The sequence below is a fragment of the Pristis pectinata genome, chromosome 2, assembly GCF_009764475.1.
Source record: "Pristis pectinata isolate sPriPec2 chromosome 2, sPriPec2.1.pri, whole genome shotgun sequence".
NCBI classification, from domain to species: Eukaryota; Metazoa; Chordata; class Chondrichthyes; order Rhinopristiformes; family Pristidae; genus Pristis; species Pristis pectinata.
In genome coordinates, this window is record NC_067406.1 from 64,334,868 (window position 1) to 64,357,124 (window position 22,257).

Genomic DNA, 22,257 nt, shown 5'->3' on the forward strand with positions numbered 1-22,257 from the left:
ATTATACATAACTATACTCAATTAATATGCAATGGAGAACTGATTTTATATTTTACTATATAATGGGAGGGAGGGAAACAAGAGAAAAAAGTGTAACATTCTCATTCCTTGAGGAGAAGTGCCTGTACAATGATTTATTCACAGTTTGGAAAGTTCAAATTTGACTTTGTATCCAGTTACTCCATGTTACAGTGCATTCATCACATTGCTATCTTTTAAATATTCTTTGGAATGGTCACTAAAAAAATGACTCCTATTCAAGACAGACAACTCAAAGGATCACAAAGACATTTATTTACCTATTGCTAGAGTCATGACTTTCAGTTTATCCCGCACCAGATGGACCACCTTGCTCTTCTGCAATGGTGTCGATCTGCAGCATATAACAGCACGGCATCTTTTAGTAAGTTCCAGAAATGCATCTTGCAGACTCTCATGCAATACAAATTCTAAAGTCTTTCCATCAATTACCAGAGCGATATGAAGCTCGGCCCCATCAGACGAAGAGGATGGAAGAAAGCCAGCACCAGGTGTGTTTTTTTCATCAGTGGTTTGTTCTGTGATTTCTGCCATAATCTTATTAATCAAGTCTTCACATGCTTCCTGTAATGAGAAGAACAGATGGACAGTGTCCTAGAGAATTTTGAACAAGGGATCTCAGCAGGACATTAGGAAGGAAAGCCACGTTAAATCAAGGCATTCTATCTCGGGATTGGCAGAAGCAGGAGGATGAACTTTTGACAAAGAAGAAATCAATTGAAATCCTCCAACTTGACAGCTGATAACGTTGAACTGCAAAGGTCAAGACTCTATGAACAATTCGGGTGGAAGTCAAACTCTCAAGCAAACTATGGAAATTACTTGAATCATATACTTAGCTAACACTGGCAACTTCGTGATCAAGCTTTGGCTAAAGATCACACAAAGAAAATTAAGGAGATTTTTGAACACCAGTCTATCCCACAGTGGCATTTCAAACTATTGTGTGTGATGGTCAGCCTGTTAAATGCTACCAATATCTCCTTTCAATTTTTTAGCAACTTGTTGAGTATAGGTATGATATGACGGAGTAACAACCACAAGTGTAGATTAATGTCTCTCATTCACTTTTAAGATCCTGGGAAAGTCTCTTTTTAATATTTTCCACCATGTTGAAATAGTTGTATAACATCCAATAAGAGCAATGGTATCTTGTATTCAATTTTAAAACTAAATGTACTCTAAACTAATTCTAATACTAGATGTACCAGCATGCTGCCTGGATTAGCGGTGCTATAAGGAGAGGTTGGACAAACTAAGGTTGATTTTTCTGGAGTGGCAGAGGCCGAGGGGAGACCTCCGGCATAGATACAGTAGATAGCCGGTATCTTTTTCCACAGGGTTGAAATGTTTAGTACTAGAGGGCATGCAGTTAATGTGAGAGGGGGAAAGTTCAAAGAAGATGTGCGCAGCAAGTTTTGTTTTAAACACAGAGAGTGGTGGGTGCTTGGAATCTGCTGGCGGGGGTGGTGGAGGCAGAGATGATAGAGAGGTGTCTAAGGGACTCTTAGATAGGAACATGTATATGCACAGAATGGAGGGATGTGGACCACGTGCGGACAGAAAGGATCAGTGTAGTTAGGAGTCATTAGCTTAAGTAGATCAGCACAACGTAGTGGGCTAAAGGGCCTGTTCCTGTGCTATACTGTTCTATGTTCTATTTTATATGTTTTAATCTTTAAAACATGCTACAAATTCTATTTTCCAATATTTAAACATTTGCTTATTTTGCAATATTTACAATGGTAACTAGCTCAGTTTCTTCACTGCACTATAAATACATGCTCTGGAAAAATAAAAGCAAGGAATATCAACATCAATAGAAAAAATATTAGAAGATCGAAAACCAAACCAAAACGAGAAATGATGGTATGACACGGTATGTCAAATAGCATCAGTGGAGTGAACAGATAAGCTGGTGCTTCAGTTGTGGGCGCCATCAGAATTGGACAATGTGCACCAAATCATATAAACATAGATTTATGGCACAGAAGGAGGCTATTTACTCTGTGGAGTCATTAACAACCAAAAAAAAAGTTCTTTAGACTGCTCCCACTACCCATCTATCTTGGTTATGTCTCAAATGCTCATCCAGGCAGTCTTTAAAATGTAAGAAGGGCATCTGCCTCTACCATCCTTTCAGACCCTCACCACTTTTTGGAAGAGAAACTTTTCCCTCAACTCTGCTCTAATCTATGTCTCCTAGTAATTGATCTCTGAAGTCTTTCCTGTTCACTCTCTCTCGAGGCCTCCCACAATTTTGTTTTACACCTCAGCTGATCTCTGCTTGGCCTACTTTGTTCCAAACAAAATAATCCTAGCTCAACCACTCTCTCATAACTAACACCATCCAATCCTAGCAATTTCCCCATGAATTTACTTTACACCAACTCCTGCAAAGACACTTCTCTATCCTTCCTGCAATATGTTGACTAGAGCTTTACTTAGTACTCTGCTGGTGGTCTAATTAGGGTTCTAGTAAAACCTTCCTGCTCTTATATTCATTGCCCTCTTAACCATCTTATCTTCTTATGCTACTTTCAAACATCTGGGAATACAGGCAACCCCCACATTACGGCCATTCAGGTAAATTCACCCTTACAGCATTCACAATCACTACTCAAAAATTTGAGATACAGAATCAAATTCACCCCCATGCAATTTATGTGAAAAAAAAGTAAATAAATAGTTTATCTTTCTTCAACTCGCGTTTCTTGATGCATGCACAGATGGCGCTACAGAAAATCGTGATATGGATCATTTTCTAGGAACGCAACCTCCTGCCCTGCAAGGCATGTTCACCTGTAATATGAAAAGCAGGAGACCAACAACTGTCCTTGGAACTCTACTACATACAGCTTTCTAGTCATTAAAACACACATTGACCTTTACTATAATTTCTCCCACTGAATCAGTTTTGGATTTGAAGCCATTGTATATTGCATCTCACAGCCTTTTACTTCTGTGATCCAAGTATTATTATGACATTGCAGATGAACAGCATTTATATAAAGAACAGAATAAAAGGAGGTGACAGAATAAAAAAAAGAGATACAAAATGAGTAGAACAATACTGCCCAACTGAAAACAAAAGATGGACTGGTAGCAGAAGTGATATTTTGTAAGCACAGATGTGCTATGAGGGTTCAAATTGAGCACAAGAGAGTATAGCTAGATGACAGCATTCTAATACATCTCCAGAGGTTGCCCCACATTACACTTGAAATGTGCCCTGCTATTTTCTTACAGCTCAGCTCCCCAAGTAATACAAGACCACCCAGGACACTCGTCTGTTCAGGACAAATAGTACCTTGCACGTGGCACCTCTTCCATGATCAATAATCCTTTTCAGCATCAGAGGTAAACATATGACCTTTCAAAATTATTATATGTTGAAAATGTTATTTCCATATGTTTCTCTGCTCAACATGAGGGAGAATCAGAGATTAAGCCAAATACATTAGTGTCAAACTACCATACATCAGTCCTTAAAAGTACCAGAAAACTTGAGGAGGTTTTGTATCTTCTGAATGAAGTAAAATTCCATTCCGAATTTCCTGGAAGAAAATTCAGAACTTGTCCCAAATCAGCTGGAGGAACTCAGTGGGTTGAGCAGCATCCATGGGGGGGAAGGAATTGTTAATAGTTCAGTCAGTACTGAGTGGAGAGGGAAGATAGCCAGTAGAAAAGAGGAGAGCTGGAGTGGTGAGACAGAGGTGATTGGTGGACTGTGGAGGGATGAAAGATGACGGGCATGTTGAGCCAGGTAGGGGAGGGGAAGGGATGAGTGGACAGACAGAGACAGGTGGATGATAGATAGATAGAGACAGGCAAAAAAAAAGGTGGTGCGGGGAGGGTGAAGGTGGAGGCGGCTGCTGGAGGGTGATCAGCAGGAACATAAAGGGCTACCAGTGCTAGACTCTGACAGAAAGTGCTGTAGGTGAACTGTGCGCAGGGGGGCGCGGGAAGGGGTAAAACACACCTGAGGAGAGGTTTACCTAAAACTGGAAAATTCAATGTTTGTGGTTTGTGCCATTGGGTTGTAGACTACCCAGGAGGAATATGAGGTGTTGTACCTCTAGTTTGTATTGGGCCTCCCTCATCCTAGCAGTGGAGAAGGCCGAGGATGGACAGGTCGGTGTGGGAATGGGATGGGGAATTGAAATGGCATGCAACCGGGATCCCTGGATAGCCATTGCGGACAGAGCATAGGTGCTTTGCAAAACAGTCGCTAGATCTATTCTTGGTCTTGCTGATGTAGAGGAGGCCACATCAGGAGGACCGAATGCAGTAGATGAGTTTGGAGGAGGTGCATGTGAATCCTTGCCTCAACTGGAAGGGCTGTTTAGGAACAATGAAGGCTCCAAGTTGCGAAGCTTAAAAGAAACAAAATATAACAAAATACAAAATAACATATTGCATCATGTTTGAGGGAAATTTTGGACCCTGGACATTTAGAACAAAAAAACAACCTGACCTCAAATGAAAAATCAAGAAACTGCAGATGTTGGAAATCTGAAATGAAAACAGAAAATGCTGAAAAATTGTGGAAAGAGAAACAGAAAGAAACACAGTTAATGTTTTAGGTTGAAGATCCTTTATCAAAATGGAATATGTAGAGACGTATACATATTGTATTTACAATAGTCAACCGTGGAAGTCTTCGACTTAAAACATTGTTTATTACTGCAATTTTTGGGTTACCAATGATGGATTCTGGCCATTTATCTGCTTCAGCTTGTCGTATGATTGCATTTGTTACATTAATGGCCAAGAGATCCATTCTATTTAAATGGAAGGATCCTATACCTCCTACCACATTTCAATGGTTTTCTCAAACTATAACAAGTTTAAACTTAGAAAAAATTAGGAGTGGTACTGTTGATCCTTCGCTTAAATTTGAGGAAGTTTGGAGTCCATTTATTCAGTATTTCCATATGATGTAAGCAGACCTTTCTCGAATCCCTTTCAATAACCTTTGAATATAGAGGAGCGGAGCTAACGACATAACAATGTTTTATTTTTAACCGAAGAAATAACAGTCTAGCTTTGTTTTTGAAGTTTTTGGTTTGCTTTTGTTTTTTTTTAAATTTTGGGGGGGGTTCTCTTTTCATATAATTAAATTTCTTTTCAAATTCTTTTGTATCATGTTCACTTAGTAAGAGATTGGGAGGTTCAGATTATATATTTTACTCCCTGTGAGTGTATAAATTAACTGTTATTATTGTAATCCCGATCTTTTCGCACCATATGTATAATCACTATTGTTATGTATATTAATTTGAAATTTAATAAAAAGATTGAAAAAGAAAACATTGTTTATCTTTCCACAGATGCTACCTCAGCAGCCATGTTTCCAGCATTTTCCAGAACATTTTTATTAACTAGACCCAAACCATAGTTTAAATACACTGTGAAATCACTTATTACCATTCCTTTGCCTCTTACACCCATTCAATGCAGCAGAACTTTACACTCAAGGAATTATGCTGATCTTGCTTACTTATTATGACACTGACAGCCCATTTGGCCCACCATCTCTGTGCTGACTCCCAACAGAGCAATACTATCAGTCCCATTTCTACTCTTACTTCTCTGTAGCTCTGCAACTTATTCTCTTTCACATTCCAACTAGCTTTTAGTTATTTTGTCACTTACTACACTAATGGATAACTTACAGTAGCCGATTAACCTACAGTATGTCTTTGGGATGTAGTAGAAAGTGGAAATACAAGAGTCACAGGGGAGAATGTGCAAGTTCCGCAATGACAGCTACAGATCAGGATCGAACCTGGATCCCTGGTGCAGTGAGGCAGCAGCACTGATTGCTGCGCCACTGCACTTTCTCTTTCTCTCTCAATAAATGGTAAAGCAGGCTTGCAGGGCCAAATGACCTACTCCTAATCCTATTTCTTATGTTCTTACATTCAATTATCTCTTTATGACACCGATCCCTCATCATGATAAATTTAATATTTTTTTCATCAATGAGAGCTTGTAATGGAGCTTCTCTCGCGAATAGAAAAATGTATTGTAATACAGGACACATGTTTCATCAAAGTGATTTATAGGAACTTTATCCATACTGCTTGCATTACCAGTAATACCTATAGATGACACTATAATCAAAGCTTTCAGTATCAATGGTGTCATAACTAGCTTGTCAAAGTTTAATCCAGCCTAATACCTTCAGAGTGGGATTTGTTACATAGGTAGTCTTTAAAAGATGCTAGCATAATAAACAAATTTTAAACCAGAAAAGGATTCATTTTGACTAGCCGAAGTTCAACACATGCTTTTGTTTCGGCTCTTTGAATTGAATGCCATGAAAGATCAACTAGCCCATCGTAGCACATAGTTACTACATTTATAATCACACATTCCATGTAGGCATTTTCTTCCTATTACTGTACAAATTTATTTTTCCACAATTAAAATGAGTTCTGCCTGAATAATCATTTTATGCTGACTGAACAATTTGTCCATTGCTAAAAATGCTTGCTAAATTTTTTTATTTTAACTGTCATGGTTTAGATTAGTAATTTAATTTCTAAAATGTAAAGTAATGGAGGTTGTTTGTATGAATTCAAAATGGACTGAGAGTGTGAGCAAGAATGTGGGAGAGGTATTAGATTCAAGAATGAAGAGAATAATCAGCTTTATTTCACATTAATTTTCAAAAAGTAAGATGCTGAAATGAAACATTTATCTGCACTGAATGTTGTTAAGAGTTGAAAAAAAGGTCTGTGTGAAACAGAGTTCTCAATATTAATTCTACCCTACAAACCACTAGCCCAACTGGCAATACAGTGTCAGTCAGGTTAGTTACAAAACTGGGAATGCAACCTTTGACCTGTAATACCATTTTTGGGCTTTAGGTTTTGTGGTGTGTGACACTGAGACACTTGTGTTCTCATTTAATATGATAATAAAATCCCACATTGGAAATGGGAGGCTAATTTTAGATTTATAGTTGCTGCGCAAATTCCTCGGGGTTCAAGAAATCCAGTAAAGTAGGAAGGCCAGGTGCTGATGGTTCTAAAAGAATGTGAATTGTTCAGCACTCTTTATGGGCCAAAAGGAACAACAGAGCTGTCCTGGTCAGTTGTCTTGCTATTTCCCAGCCTCCCAGCCACCAGCGTCCCCCCCCCCCCCCCCCACCCCACCCATCAGAGATCACCAAATATCAGTAATCAGAGATCACCAAATTTTATCATGCAGCATATTTACCTTGTTTTGTGCATTAAGAGTGAAAATGTTGTCTTTTTGTTCCAGGAGTTTACAGGCATAAGCAATGTTAACGGCAGTTTCCTGTTTGTCTCCAGTAAGGACCCATGTCTTGATGTTTGCCTTTCGAAGTGCCATAATTGTGTCAGGGACACCTTCTTGTAGGCGATCTACAATGCCTGTAGCACCTAAATGTAGAATTGCAAACTGTTCAATTTTTTCTCACACCCAGAATAAAGAAATTGTGTTTTAAAGAAATAATATGAATTTTTATGACACCTTTCTCAAGCCCAGGTCAACAGACAATAAAATATGCAGTTACTATTGTAAAGTAGGAAAGCAATATTATGTTTTCTGATGCACCTAAAATTGTGGAACTGAGTTTAAATTTGCAGTTTCTTTAATAATCATGAAGATGGCAACAAAGTTAAATCCTAATCAACTTTCATTTATCACCTTTCAAAGCAGCTCCTAGACTTGGAATGCAGGCCTAAGGGGGAAAAAAAACACTGCTCTACATGTTTTTATAAGGTTAGTGCGAAATCCAGGTGCAGAGTGAATCATTTGCTTGTAGGATCAGGTGTTTGCAACACAAAATATTTTCAGTCTTGGATTTGCAAGGTTTCTTTATAAAACCCTACTTTCTGTTGTCAACTTTTCACATGTATGAAGTGAATACAGATGCATACTATCCATAATAACAATGTTCTCATATACATAGTTATACTACTCAATTGTACACATGTATACTGTTCAAATCCAATCATGATCGGTTGAAATGCAGTAGTGCCTCAGTTTTATCTCCTAGTTCCCCAAACAGCACTAGTTCAACTAATTCTTCATAGCATGCATGCTGATCAAATTATGTTCCATTCCTTAACCCTGCTTCACCCTTGGTGGAATATCCAACTGCTGCTTGTTAGCCCATGATTTTCCAATAATTAAAAGCCAACATGTGAAAGATAACTAACTGGCAAATATTTGGGGGTGGGGTGGAGGGATGGGGGGGCAAGGTGTGAAGCCCTGATCACCTGCGTGCACTTCCAGTGATGACATAGTCCTTAAGATCCTGCCAGTTGTCTTAAAATTATTTCCCAAAAATTGATTTGTTCCAACACTCACAATGTTGGAATAGCAATAATAGTGAACAATTAAGTTCTAAACTGAACGTTAAGACCCATACTCATTTTTTAAACAAACCCTACGTGCTTGGATAAGAATGTAAACAGTTAAGGTGACACACACTGCTGGAACTGTGTTAAGTAGTTCTTGGAGTTAACCAGTGCCCGCTAAACCAGAGAAGTACTTCCAAATTCTCAATATGATTTTGAACTTTACCTAGCAGAGTCAGGTTAGTTTCAAGTTTAAGAGCTGATTCAAGTAGGAGCTCCTCTTGGTTGTCAATACTAGTCTCTGCTGAGAGGTGGAATTTTAGCCATTCTGCATATTCAGCATCATTCATCACCTGCAGAGAAAAATTTATAAGGTTTAGTTATGAGGTCAAAAACCCAACAATCACTGAACATGGAAGCCAACCAGCACTATAAAATCTTTACACGGTTAACCTGTCATTAATAGGAAACTACATGAAAACCATTATGTCATTGTTTGTTGGCTTATGCATAGTTAGATTAATACCTGGTTTCCTTTCACCTTTCTCAATTTGCTTATGGCCACCATTAGAAATGCACAGAATGATCAGTTTTGTTCAGGATGGTGCATATTTCTGAAAAATCAACGAAGCCTAAAAGAGTGTCAACAATTTAAACAAGTCAGCACCTTTCTCCAAATTACAGCACATTAGATGGTGCCTCCAGCTGATGACACCATATGCCAAGATGACGAGGAAGAGGGCAGACTTATTGCAGATTCTGATAGAGTCCATGGGTAAAATAGTGTGAGGGTGGGAAAAAAAAGTATTTCTGGATATCCTCTGGTACAATGAGATAAATTATAATGCAAGTCCCATAACAGTCGAAGCCAGAGTAGAAACATTAGAATATGACAAAGTATATGATTGTGTCAAAGATTGCTGGAGTGATTGAGGAGGACAAACAGGGTTAACATTGCTGTCACAGTACAGGATGTCATCAAATAGATATCAATGATAATTGTTAATGAGTGAATGAACATTTTAGAGATTAATATGAAAACCAATGGGATCCAAAGAGGAAGCAGTGGGTAGATGAGTAGAAAAAGAAAGAATTTAGTGAGGTTAGCTCTCAGTAGGAAAACTAGGCAGAAAGATTGGTGGGGTGGGGTGGGAGAGGTTGGGGGTTTGGGGTTACTGTCATAGGAGATAGCAACAGGTGCCTTTATTAAGCTCAAGACAAGGCCAAGAAAGGCACAGAGTTTATTTGTTGGTTTATGCAAAGAGCAATCAATTAGAACAAAAATAGAACAATAAAGTGTAGGAAATAACGATTGGTTAGGGTAGAGAAGGGAGAGTGTGGAGATGGGTAAGATGATGCCAAGCTCCAAGGGGGGTGGAGGCAGATTAGAAAAGCCTGCGAGTGATATGGAGAAAAAAAAGATAGATGAAAGTAATGGACAGATCTGGAGTGAAAACCAAAATGAAAAAGTAAATAGAACAGAACAGGTTCAGGTGGAAGGAAGAGGGGAGTAATGAAGTCCTGGTCACCTTCCTTCTTCTGACTTCCTGGAGATTGGGTAATTAATCCTTGTTGCCTCCTTACATTGCCCTCTGGACTGCAACCTCATCACTGATTGCATGGCCCTCATTTCCCTTTCATTGACCTTACACCCTTTGACGATATTCCCTCCACAGCTTCCAACCTTGTAGTACACAAAATACATAAAGGCACTTCTACCTTTCCTTAAGATCCTCAAGGACTGTCTTAGTAAACTGTTGTACCCCTTTGAACTCATTTCTTCCCATCTTGAACTGCTTTATGCAGTCTCCATTTGTCCAATCTCTTTGATATCTTCCACCATTTTCCCAGTTTCTTGGTCCCAAGCTCCTCACTTACACTATGGATGCCCTCTCTCTACACCTCCATCCACAACCAAGAGAGCCTGAGGACTCTATACTTCTTCCTTGTATAGAAGCCTCATCAGTTCCTTCCTTCACTAGCCTCTTCTGTCTGCCTGACCTTGCTTTCACATCCAATAACTTCTCCTTTAACTTCAATTACTTCATCCAAGTAGATGGTGCTACTGAACAAACCCATACGTCTTCCATTTTGGTGGGATCTACTGAACGTTTGTTTCAGTTCCACCTATTCTCTCTTACCTCTTTATCCAGTACAACAGATAAATGCGGCAACTATTAAAAATTCAGACACTGAAAATTAAGCATTTGTTTAAAAGAAAATTAAATCTAGCTTGCCTAAACTTGACACAGGAACTACTGGTGTTTGATGCAATCTTGTTTGAAATCTGTTTATAATAAATAGGCCTGACAAACAAATTGATGCTGAAATTGGTGCACACCAGCACTTTGGGAAAAGAATTCACACTGAACCAGCAGTCCACACAGTGAGTTATCACCACATTCGTGAAACATAGGAAATAACGTTCTGAGCTTTTGCAGTGAATCTGGGCATTAGTCCAATTGGCAATTCAGAGCATAAACTTGTTTTTTGTTGAAGCTGATGTCATGTGACAAGATTTATATAAAACTGAGCAACTTGAAGAAAATTGATTGCATGCTAACACGATAAGTGCTAAGAGCCAAGCTGCAACAGAACACAGATTCCTACACCAGCTCCCTTAAGCCTCATATTTTAGCTGCTTGATTATTTGAACATTCCTACTGCACTCGAGAGACTGCAGGAAAGTGGTTACTGAACCACTCTCAAGTACCTCTGAGCCATTCCTCAAATTTGAAAGGGGAAGCTTGGAAGCAGTTTTTTCTCTCCCTCTATTGCTAGGTGGTTACTATTACCAGTAATCCCAACCAATACAATATGCACATAACTCAGAATTTGACATTGTATTCTAACTTATTTTCTTCCAGGGATTATATAGGCTGGAGCTCTCTCCCATTGGCAATAACATTAGTCCATTGTCAAATAAAAAAAACAGTTGGTTAATACACAGGAAATAGTAATTTATCACACTATATTTTTAAAATACAGACCATAAAACAGATGTTTTCAATTCAGTAATAAGCTGTGATAATGTTGACTCAAAGCATTGTTCTTGCATGCTAATTTCAGTTCCCTCACTGTGATTTGTCATTCCCTTGCAAAAAGATGACAAATTGTGCATGATTTTATCAGCAATATTAATGTTGTCTGTTCATTCTTCTATACCTTCTTAGCAATGCAAAGAGTACGGAGACCATCCTTGGCATATTCATCTAAGTAATTCTGTGTCTTTTCCTGAATTGCTTTCTGATGTCTGTGACCTGCAAAAAAAAACAGGAGTCAGTGAAGAATGAGTTCCAAAACCTAGGAACTAACCTGTGGAACAGAAGCTTTATTTGATTCCTTTTCAAAGACAACCAAATATGTACCATGTTACCATTGAAAACAGATTATTTGGGGGCAAAGGAAAAGTTACATCAGACATGCATTATTTCAGAAATAAATGAAGGATTGTGGGATAATTTTTTCCTCCATTGATCTGACTACAATGCTCATGGATTTGTTGATGGAAAATTGCCAGTGTATCCAAGATACATCCCCATGTCCTAGCAGGTAGCTTTGGAAATGCACACCTAAAATCTTTGATCTTCCAAAGCTCCTTTTTCTACCCATTAAGAAGTTATTACATTTGCCTTTCTTGTGAGTGAACACACAAACCTGTATTACCTACCTTCAACTGCAGCCTGCCTAATTTGTTATTTGGCATATCTGTCCTTTTGTAACTTCCCACTTTCATTTATACCAATTATTGTGCACCCATTCCCCCCCCCCACCACTCCCACCCACCCCTCCCCCCCACCCCTCCAAAACTTGGATCCTTTATCCAAATAATAGATATAGTGAATAATTGAGAAGACTTGATAAGATTCTCTACAGATCTGAGCTGCCTGCCCAAAGCAAGCCCTTTACCCCTAATTCTTCTTCCAACCAATTATCAACCCATGTTGCAAGATAACCATCAATTTTAATTTTGCTTTTATTTTCGCTAATGTCCTACAATGCAGAACCTGATTAAACATTTTCTGGGAGACCACATTGACATAAAGCAGTTTCTTCACCACATATCTGACCTCTTCAGTGGGTTCACTTTGTTTAATCATATTTGACCCATTTTTTTTAGAAAGCCGTGATAACATTTAAAAGAGACACTTTTACCCAATGTTAAACAGGCATGTCTAAACAAAAATGAAAACACAAGAGACTACAGATGCTGGAATCAGGAGCAAAAAACAAACTGCTGTAGAAACGCATGGGTTAGGCAGCATCTGGAGGGAATTGGACAGTCAACGTTTCAGGTCGAAATCCTTCATCTGGACTGATGAAGGGTCTCCACCTGAAATGTCGACTGTCCATCTCCCTCCACAGATGTGCCTGACCAGCTGAGTTCCCCCAGCAGTTTATTTTTTGCTCTAAGAAAGTGAAAGTTTCCCTCTCCCTTCTTTCTTAAATAAGCAAATAAAATTTCCTATTTTCCAATCTGGAAGGGAATTCCAAAATTTGCAATAGTTTGGAAAATTTTTGACTACCACATCTGCAATTTTCTTTTAATACTCCGGTGACTGTCTCTCTTACATCTCATTATTTTATTCACAACAATTAAAAAAAAACTATTTAATCCACTAAGTTCTTCAACTTGACTTATTTTTTTTAGTTTCCTTGTAAAGCTGGTCTTTTCCTCCAGATACAAAGTACTAATTTAAACAAGACTGCTATTCCCATAATGGGCCCACATTTCTACTTACTATTCTTGTTCGCTTGAAAGTTTTTATTATATATTTTTCTTATTTCTCCCCTCTGTTACATTTCATAATTTTTTTCAGTGTGTTGGGCTTCCACATTCCCTTAAATTAAACTACATTATCTTTTACTATATTATTGACCACAAATAGATCCTTTGCCTCATAATGGTACCTGTAGTATGCAAGTCTATCTGTTTTAAATTATTTTTATGTTATGACAAATATTTCTCTGGCTACGTCTCACTACTTATCTGTAGATTTACCCATTGACTGCTCAGGCCAGTTTACTCTGATAAATTTGTATTGCATTTCTCTGAAGCTATTCTTAAGTTTGAATTCTTGATTTGAGATTGGTTTGCAATAACAGCTGATGTGCCTGTGGTGAACAGCCAGCTTTTGCAGTCTATCCTGTGACAAACAAAACAAACAAAGCTCAAACTTGTCAGATAAACTTTCTATTCCACTGAGTTAAAGTGTATGATAGGAAAAACAAAATAGGTATTATTTTCCTACTACAAAAGCACGCTTGCTCCTATTTCCAAAGTTATGAATGTTTAAAAATGGCAGAAAAGATACCCAAAATTCAAACAATTAATGAATAGGCAAGGACAAAGACTGCAAGCATCCGTACATCTTTACCTGAATTGTCCAAAAGATCCATCATGCTTGAATCAGCACCCTTTGTATAAACAACTACTTTATTATTCAATGGATGTCGCACTACCACAGACATCCTCTTTCTAATTGAGTCAAATGGTAAGGTGTGCAAGAGTTGGAACTGTAATCGTCCTATGTTGCTAAGCTCCACAGTGACTTGATTTGAAGTCCTGGATACTAAAGTGCAATTGTAGGCTCGCGCTGCATGTACCAACGCAGCTTCATCTGGGCTTTCAGCCTCATAGCGCAATTTAGAATTATTGCATTGCTCTGCAGATGTGCCCGGATCCGTAGATAAACTGCCTGCAGTTTTATCAGATTCTTCCGGACATTCCTCAGCTGGAACTTGACAACTAGTGGCTTTGAAATCCTTGGCTGATCCAGCAGCAGCTTCATTTTGTTCCTTGAGTGCACTGGGTGAAGCCGGCTTCACTCTATTTAATAATCTGCTAGCAAAAGTACTTGGACTTTCGGTAGATGTATCTTTTCCACTTGAAAGAGAAGGTGAGCTCACTCGAGGCACGGAGAATCTTTGAAACATTTGTTTTATCTCCTCCAAGGACTTTATTGGAGTATTGGTGACCGAAGGTACTCTTACCTTTATTTGGGTGAACACAAATTAAGATCAGTTAGATAACAGTCATAACTTTTAAGTGACAATTACTACTGCTTCACTCTAATAATGAAAATAAATTATTTCCTTTTAAAAAAAAATCTATATACCCAAAAAGAACATAGAAGAGTGAAAATCTCAAACTAATCTTCATGTTTGACACTTCATCCATAGTTTGGCATTGTTTTTCTTGAAGACATACAAAATTATTGAACTCTGGAAATACTTACCTTGGAAAGCAAATTATGTTTTATGCAAGGCCTTTAGTGCAATAGAAAGGGTTACAAGTAATCAAGAGGGGCAAACGTGGAAGAATCAGAGACAATAAGGTTCATTTAGAGCCAGTCGACTGAAATCTTGCTGTGTTGATTGCAGTTGGATGGCAGCTGTTGGCATAACATACCGTTAAAGACATAAGGAAGTCACTTAGCACTTGGAAAATGCAAGTCTAGGTGGGGTAGAGGATCAAAGGGATGTCAAGGTGGAAATACTCCAGTCACTAGAAGTTGTGCCACATATTAGCGAGGCCATATTCTAGAAGGATAGAATTAAAAACCTGGTAAGTAATGTTAAACCTATATCAAACCCTACATTTGGGTACTCTGTACAAAGCTAGTCAGCATCTAAAAATGATGTATAGGCACTGAAGAGGGTGCAGAGAAAATTTGCAAGTATAATATCAGAACTACAAAGGTATCCAGCTCGGGAGTGGATGGCCTAACTGCCTCTCTTTTCCCTTGAGAAAAGACGGCTATGAGATGACCAAATAAAGACCTTTAAAATCATGAAAGGGTTTGATGGAGTGGACACAGAGAAAATGTTTCAACATGAAGAAAGGCAAAGCTAGAAAGATGGTCATCTTGAAATTCCACAGAGAATATAGGAGAAACTTCTTCACCCAATCTGTGGCGACAATGTGGACATTACCATGGGGGGGGGGGGGGGGGGGGGATGCACTTGAAACAAACAATATGTATGCACTTAAGGGGAGAATAGACAAGCAGAAGAAGAAGATTGGATCTGAGGGTTATGGTGATTGAAGTGATAGTTAACTGAGGAAAGACAAGAGGAGGCTCGAATGAAGCATAATCACTGGTGCTAATTATTTGGGCTGAATAGCCTGTTTCTGCACTTTATCTTAAGTAATATTAGGTAAAATTATTTGTCACATATTAAGAGTCATTGCTGATATGTAATTATCTAGATTTCCCCCTCAGGTCTCCAAACATTTTCTGAGGTTTCATTTACTCATCACAGTTTAGAAAGTTGCCCTGTTTAACAATAAGCAAGATCTGCTTGTACTCAATCTCTCTTAGACCAGTGAACAGAAATCCTCCTCCTCTGCAGTATCCATATTGAATGGCATCAAACTGCCTGGCATTTCCTCTCAATAAGTCCTATATGGAATGAGTAAACCTTCAAGTAGGCAAAAACAATTTTGCCCCTAAAAGACTGATCCTGGGAGACATGGAGGGGGAATTTCAAAACTAACACAGTTGCTACTTTAGCATGAAAAACAGAACATTTTAGCAGGTTAATGTAAATGCTACTCAACATCTGGATTGCTTACTCAACTGAAATCAATGGACATTAACATTTGGTATTGCTATAAGCAAATGGGTCCCCACTGGTCAGCGTGGACTTAGTGGGCCAAAAGCTATATAACTCTATGACAAACTGAAGTCCTGGATTGAGGTCAGAGCATTTTAAGGTGCATGTTATGTTGAAATCATCAATGTTTTAAAAGTCCATCTCTTGTTCTCATTCCTCTGAAATTGTTTCCCATCTGGACCTTCAAATACTTGTGTCTAACTGAGTTCTGGTGCAAAATTCTATCTTAGACGAAGTACAATTTCCTCCAGCTAAACAGTGGGAAGATCAAAGGCATTGCCTTTGCTCCCAACATAAACCCGGCAGCCCGCTCCTATTCTTTTCCTTGGCACTGTGTTAATCCCTTGAGGAGATAAAGCATGGTCCCATAATTTATGCATTTCCAAACCGAATCATGATAGGAAAAGTACAGTTGATTTTTTTAATATATAAAATAGATTTTGAAATTTTTTTATACCAAATTCAAAGCTTGTATCAACTACCACATCTAATTCTATCCCTCTTGGAAGAAAGGAGTAAAAATTGAAAACATTAGTGCAAATTGAAGGTAATGAATATTGCATTCTTAAAGAGAATATGGAAATGTTACATTAATTGAAGTGGAACACACTTGTTGCATCCTTCCTGAACAATGTCACTGCAAAAGTCATGAAAGATCAAAATTATTCAACAATTCTGAGGTAGAATTTGCAATCAGCTGCATCTTCAAGTGCTTGTCACTGATTTCCATAATAAATTCCTCAAGTAATCCTCCCAGGAGATGTTTGTTGGGTAAAGATAACCCTACCCTTCATAACGAGGTTGTGGTGCTTCATAAGAACATGCAAGCCATCCATAAAAAAAGTGAACAAAACTGACAGTGAACTAAGCCAAGCCCCCCCAGAACCATCAATGGCTATGTTTCAGGCACTCAAAAACAATGAAAACCCTTTCAAGAGTTTTAAAACAAAAATAAACTTCAAAACTTTAAAAAAAAGCTCTATAAGCTATATACTATTACTCTAAAACTTTAAAATGCACTAAAAAGGCTTAAAAAGATCTAAAGTAAAATGTTGCAAAGTCACTGGCAGCCATTCCTCTGCAATGAATCAATGGGAAAGCACTTCATTGCACATTTCCACCATCAGTTCAAGTAAAGGGAAGAATGCCCAATTTGATAACACATAACTCTGCAAGGCTTCCAGTGTCTGACCAATGACAGCAACTTTGCAAATCTTGAAGTGGCTAGCATTTATGTGGGACAAACTCAACCGTTTCACTGACATTTGGCCACAGAATCTAGGCTAGTGAGCTGGATCATGCTGTACTGGACCTGCTGCCCAGGATCACCACCTGTATCAAACCAGCACCTTTCTGGGCTAGGCACAGAGGGCCTACCTTGTTGTCCCCACAAGTTAAAGTTCTAAATTGGGACAAGACAAATTTTAATGGTGTTAGACAGGAGCTTGCAGAAGTTGATTGGAGTAGGTTGCTTGCAGGCAAAGGGACGTCTGGCGAGTCGGAGGCTTTTAAAAGTGAGATATTGAGAGTTCAAGATCTGCATGTCCCTTCACTCTAAGGACAAGGTGGGCAGGAATAGTTAATGCTGGATGTCGAGACATATTGAGGCTCTGGTCAGGAAAAACAGGGAGGCATGGGTCAGGTACAGGCAGCTGGGATCAATTGAATCCCAGGAGGAGTATAGAGGTTGTAGGAGTATACACAAGAAGAAAATCAGAAGGGTAAAAAAGGGGGCATGAGATAGCTTTGGCAGAGAAGATTAAGGAGAATCCAAAGAGATTTTATGATTATATTAAAGGAAAAAGAGTAACTAGGGAGAGAACAGGCCCCTCCAAAACCAAAGTGGACATCTTTGTGTGGAGCCGCAGGAGATGGATGAGGTCCTCAATGAGATAATTAATGGTGAGGTCTTGGGGATAGTCTGCATTACAGCAGAGGTGGTATTGGATGTCTTTAAACTTGTGAAGGCAGATAAAATCTCCAGGGTCTGATCAGGTATATCCAAGGAAACTGTGAAAAGCTAGAGAAGAAATTGCAGGAGCCCTGGCTGAGATATACTGTATGCATCATCACTAGTGGCAGGTTAAGTGCTGGAAGACTGGAGGGTGGCTGACATTGTGCCTTTATTTAAGGAGGGCTGCAAAGAAAAACCCGAGAACTATAGACCAGTAAGCCTAACATATGTGGCAGGTAAGTTACTGGAGCGTATTCTGAGGGATAAGATATACAAGCATTTAGAAAGACAGGGGTTGATCAGGGATAGTCAGCACGGCTTTGTACGTGGGAGATCATGTCTCACGAATTTGATTGAGCTTTTTTAAGAAGTAACCAAGAAAGTCGATGAGGGCAGGACAGTAGGCACAGTCTATATGGACTTCGGTAAGACCTTTGATAAGGTTCCGCACGGTAGGCTGCTTTCAAAAGTTAGATCGCATGGGATCTAGGGAGAGCTAGCTTACTGGATACAGGATTGGCCTGATGGTAGGGAGCAGAGGGTGACAGTGGAAGGTTGTTTTTTTGGACTGGTTTCCCCAGAGGTTGGTGCTAGGCCTATTGCTATTTGTCATTGATATCAATGATTTGGATGAGAATGTACAAGGCATGGATAGTAAATTTGCAGATGACATCATAGACAGTGAAGATGGTTATCAGGATTTAAAGAGTGATCTTGACCAACTGGGTAAATGGGCCAAGGAATGGCAAATGGCATTTAATTTGGATAAGTGTGAGGTATTGCTTTTTGAAAAGGCAAATGAGGATAGGACTTTCACAGTGAACAGCAGGGCCCTGGAGAGTGTTGTAGAACAAAGGGATGTAGGAGTACAAGTACATGGTTCCCTGAAAGTCGCATCGCAGGTCGAGAAGGTGGTGAAGAAGCTTTTGCCACGTTGGCCTTCATCAGTCAGGGCACTGAGTATAGAAGTTGGGATGTTATGTGGCAGTTGTGCAAGACATTGGTGAGGCTGCATTTAGAACATCGTGTTCAGTTTTGGTCACCTCGTTATAGGAAATGTGCCATTAAGCTGGAAAGAGTGCAGAGGAGATTTACGAGGATGTTGCCAGGACTCGAGGGACTGAGTTATGGAGCGAGATTGAACAGGTTGGGACTTTATTCACTGGAGTGTAGGAGAATGAGGGGTGATCTTATAGGAGGTGTATAAAATTATGAGGGGGCATAGATAAGGTGAATGCACACAGTCTTTTTCCCCAGGGATGGAGAATCAAGAACTAGAGGGCATTGGTTTAAGGGGAGAGGGGAGAGATTTAATAGGAACCTGAGGGGCAACTTTTTCCGCCCAGAGAGTGGTCAGTGTATGGAATGAGCTGCCAGAGGAAGTGGTTGAGGCAGGTACATGAGCAACATTTGGAACATACTTGGACTGCTACATGGATAGAGAAGGCTTAGAGGGATATGGGCAAACATGGGCAAATTTTGGTCAGCATGGATCAGTTGGGCCATTGTGCTGCAGCTGTTTGATGTGGGAACTCGTGGACCTTGCTGCGGTCCAAGATGGCCACATCTGCAGTAAGTGCTCGAGGCTGGACGAACTTCGGCTCAGAGTTGATGAGCTGGAGTCGCAGCTACAAACACTGCGCAGCATAAGGGAGGGAGAGAGTTATGTAGACACAGTCCATCAGGTGACAGTTACCCCCCTTAGAGCAGGTACATCTGAGGTTCAGGAGGCAGATAGAATGGTGACTGTCAGGGGAGGGAAGAGGAAGAAGTCAGGCAGGCAGACAGAGCAGGGAACCCCAGAGGCTGTTCCCCTCAGTAACAAGTTTTCTGCCATGGAAGCTGTTGAGGGGGATGACCTGCAGGGGCTGCAGTTACTAGGTCTCTGGCACTGGGACTGGTACTGCTGCTCAGAAGGGAAGGGTGGGAAAGAGACATGTGGTAGTGATAGGGGACTCAATAGTCAGGGAAACAGACAGGAGGTTCTGTGGCAGTGAGCATGAATCCCGGATGGTATGTTGCCTCCCAGGTGCCAGGGTCCAGGATGTCACTGTTTGGGTCCACAGGATTCTTGAGCGGGAGGGAGAGCAGCCAGAAGTTGTGGTCCATTTTGGCACCAACGACATAGGTAGGAAGGGGGATGAGGTCCTGAAGAGTGAGTTCAGGGAGCTAGGCAGAAAATTGAGGAACAGGACCTCAAGGGAAGCAATCTCGGGATTGCTGCCAGTGCCACGCGATAGTGAAGGCAGGAATAGGAGGAGGTGGCAGATAAATGCGTGGCTGAGAAGTTGGTGCAGGAGGGAGGGTTTTAGATTTCTGGATCATTGGGATCTCTTCTCGGGAAGGTGGGGACGAGTTACACCCGAACCAGAAGGGGGCCAATATCCTTGCGGCGAGATTTGCTAGGGTGGTTCGGGAGGGTTTAAACTAGTTTGTGAGGGGGAAGGGAACCGGAGGAGTAGGTCAGAGGAAGAAGGGGAAGGGGAAAAGTTAGATCAAACAGGTAGAGAGGCTTTGGGGAAGGAGAAGCAGAATACAGGCTATAAAAGTAGTAAGGTAGATGGACTGAAGTGTGTTTACTTAAATGCAAGAAGTGTCAGGAATAAGGGGGATGAACTGAGGGCTTGGATAAGTATGGGGGACTATGATATCGTGGCTATTACTGAGACGTGGCTGACGTCAGGAGAGGAGTGGATATCGAATATTCCTGGTTTTCGGTGTTTTAAGAGGGATAGGGAAGGGGGGAAGAAGAGGAGGAGGGGTGGTGATACTGGTCAGGGACACTGTTACGGCTGTGGAAAAGATGGATGTTGTAGAAGGATCATCTCTAGAGTCCGTATGGGTGGAATTAAGGAACAAGAAAGGAGCAGTTACTCTACTAGGAGTCTTCTATAGGCCCCCCGGTAGCAGTAGAGATATAGAGGAGCAGATTGGCAGGCAGTATTTGGAGAGAAGCAAAAATAACAGGGTTGTTATAATGGAAGACTTCAACTTCCCAAATATAGACTGGAACCTGCTTAGTGCCAAAGGTTTAGATGGGACGGAATTTGTTAAATGTGTCCAGGAGGGATTCCTGACACAGTATGTTGACAGGCCGACTAGAGGGAATGCCATGCTAGATCTAGTTTTAGGAAATGAACCGGGACAGGTGAAGGATCTATTGGTGGGTGAGCATTTGGGGGACAGTGACCATTGCTCCATAACCTTTAAAATTGTCATGGACAGGGACAGGTGCAGAGAGGACAAGAAGATATTTAATTGGGGAAGGGCGAACTATGAGGCTATAAGGAGAGAACTTGGGAGTGTAAAGTGGGATGTCCTTTTTGAAGGGAAATGTACCATGGAGATGTGGTCGATGTTCAGGGATCTTATGCAGGATGTTAGGGATAAATATGTCCCGGTGAGGCAGAGAAGGAGTGGCAGGGTGAAGGAACCGTGGGTGATGAGAGAGGTGGAACGACTTGTTAGGGAGAAGAAGGTAGCATACATGAGGTATAAGCAGCAAGGTTCAGACAGGGCCCGTGAGGAATATAGGGTAGCGAGGAAGGAAGTTAAGAAAGGGCTGAGGAGAGCTAGAAGGGGACATGAAAAGGCGTTGGCTAGTAGGGTTAAGGAAAATCCCAAGGCCTTTTTCAAGTACGTGAAGGGTAGGAGGATGGCTAGGGTAAAGGTAGGTCCGATTAAGGACAAAGGTGGGAGAATTTGCCTGGAGACGGCGGAAGTGGGAGAAGTTCTCAATGAGTACTTCTCTTCGGTATTCACCAGGGAGAGGGGTCTTGATGACGCGGAAGGGAGTGCTGGTAGGTGTAATGTTCTCGAGGTTGTAGATATCAAGAGAGAGGATGTGTTGAAGTTGTTAGATAATATTAAGACAGATAAATTTCCGGGGCCTGACGGGATTTTCCCCAGGCTGCTTCGAGAGGCTAGGGAGGAGATTGTTGAACCACTGGTAAGGATCTTTGAGTCCTCGTTGTCCATGGGGATGGTGCCAGAGGATTGGAGGGTTGCGAATGTTGTCCCCTTGTTCAAAAAAGGTAATAGGGATAGGCCAGGGAATTATAGACTGGTGAGTCTCACGTCTGTGGTGGGTAAGCTGTTAGAAAGGATTCTAAGGGATAGGATTTATGAACACCTAGAGAATCATGGACTGATTAGGGACAGCCAGCATGGCTTTGTGAAGGGAAGATCTTGCCTCACAAGCCTGATAGAGTTCTTTGAGGAGGTGACCAGGAAGATTGATGAGGGCAGTGCGGTGGATGTGGTTTACATGGATTTTAGTAAGGCGTTTGATAAGGTTCCTCGTGG

At 40.5% G+C, this 22,257-nt stretch overlaps 1 protein-coding gene across 2 annotated transcripts in view; it reads right to left on the reverse strand.

The window, feature by feature from the left end:
* The window catches only part of LOC127583639 (phospholipid-transporting ATPase VD-like), a 132,726-nt gene that overhangs the window by 18,491 nt on the left and 91,978 nt on the right, over positions 1–22,257 (reverse strand). For both annotated transcript variants that reach the window (XM_052039833.1, XM_052039841.1), the window contains exons 12-16: positions 13,757–14,372; positions 11,544–11,638; positions 8,605–8,731; positions 7,270–7,454; positions 300–603 (exon numbers count right to left, since the gene is read on the reverse strand). In XM_052039833.1, the coding sequence (XP_051895793.1) occupies positions 300–603; positions 7,270–7,454; positions 8,605–8,731; positions 11,544–11,638; positions 13,757–14,372 (1,327 nt within the window). The remainder of the gene's footprint in view (positions 1–299; positions 604–7,269; positions 7,455–8,604; positions 8,732–11,543; positions 11,639–13,756; positions 14,373–22,257) is intronic.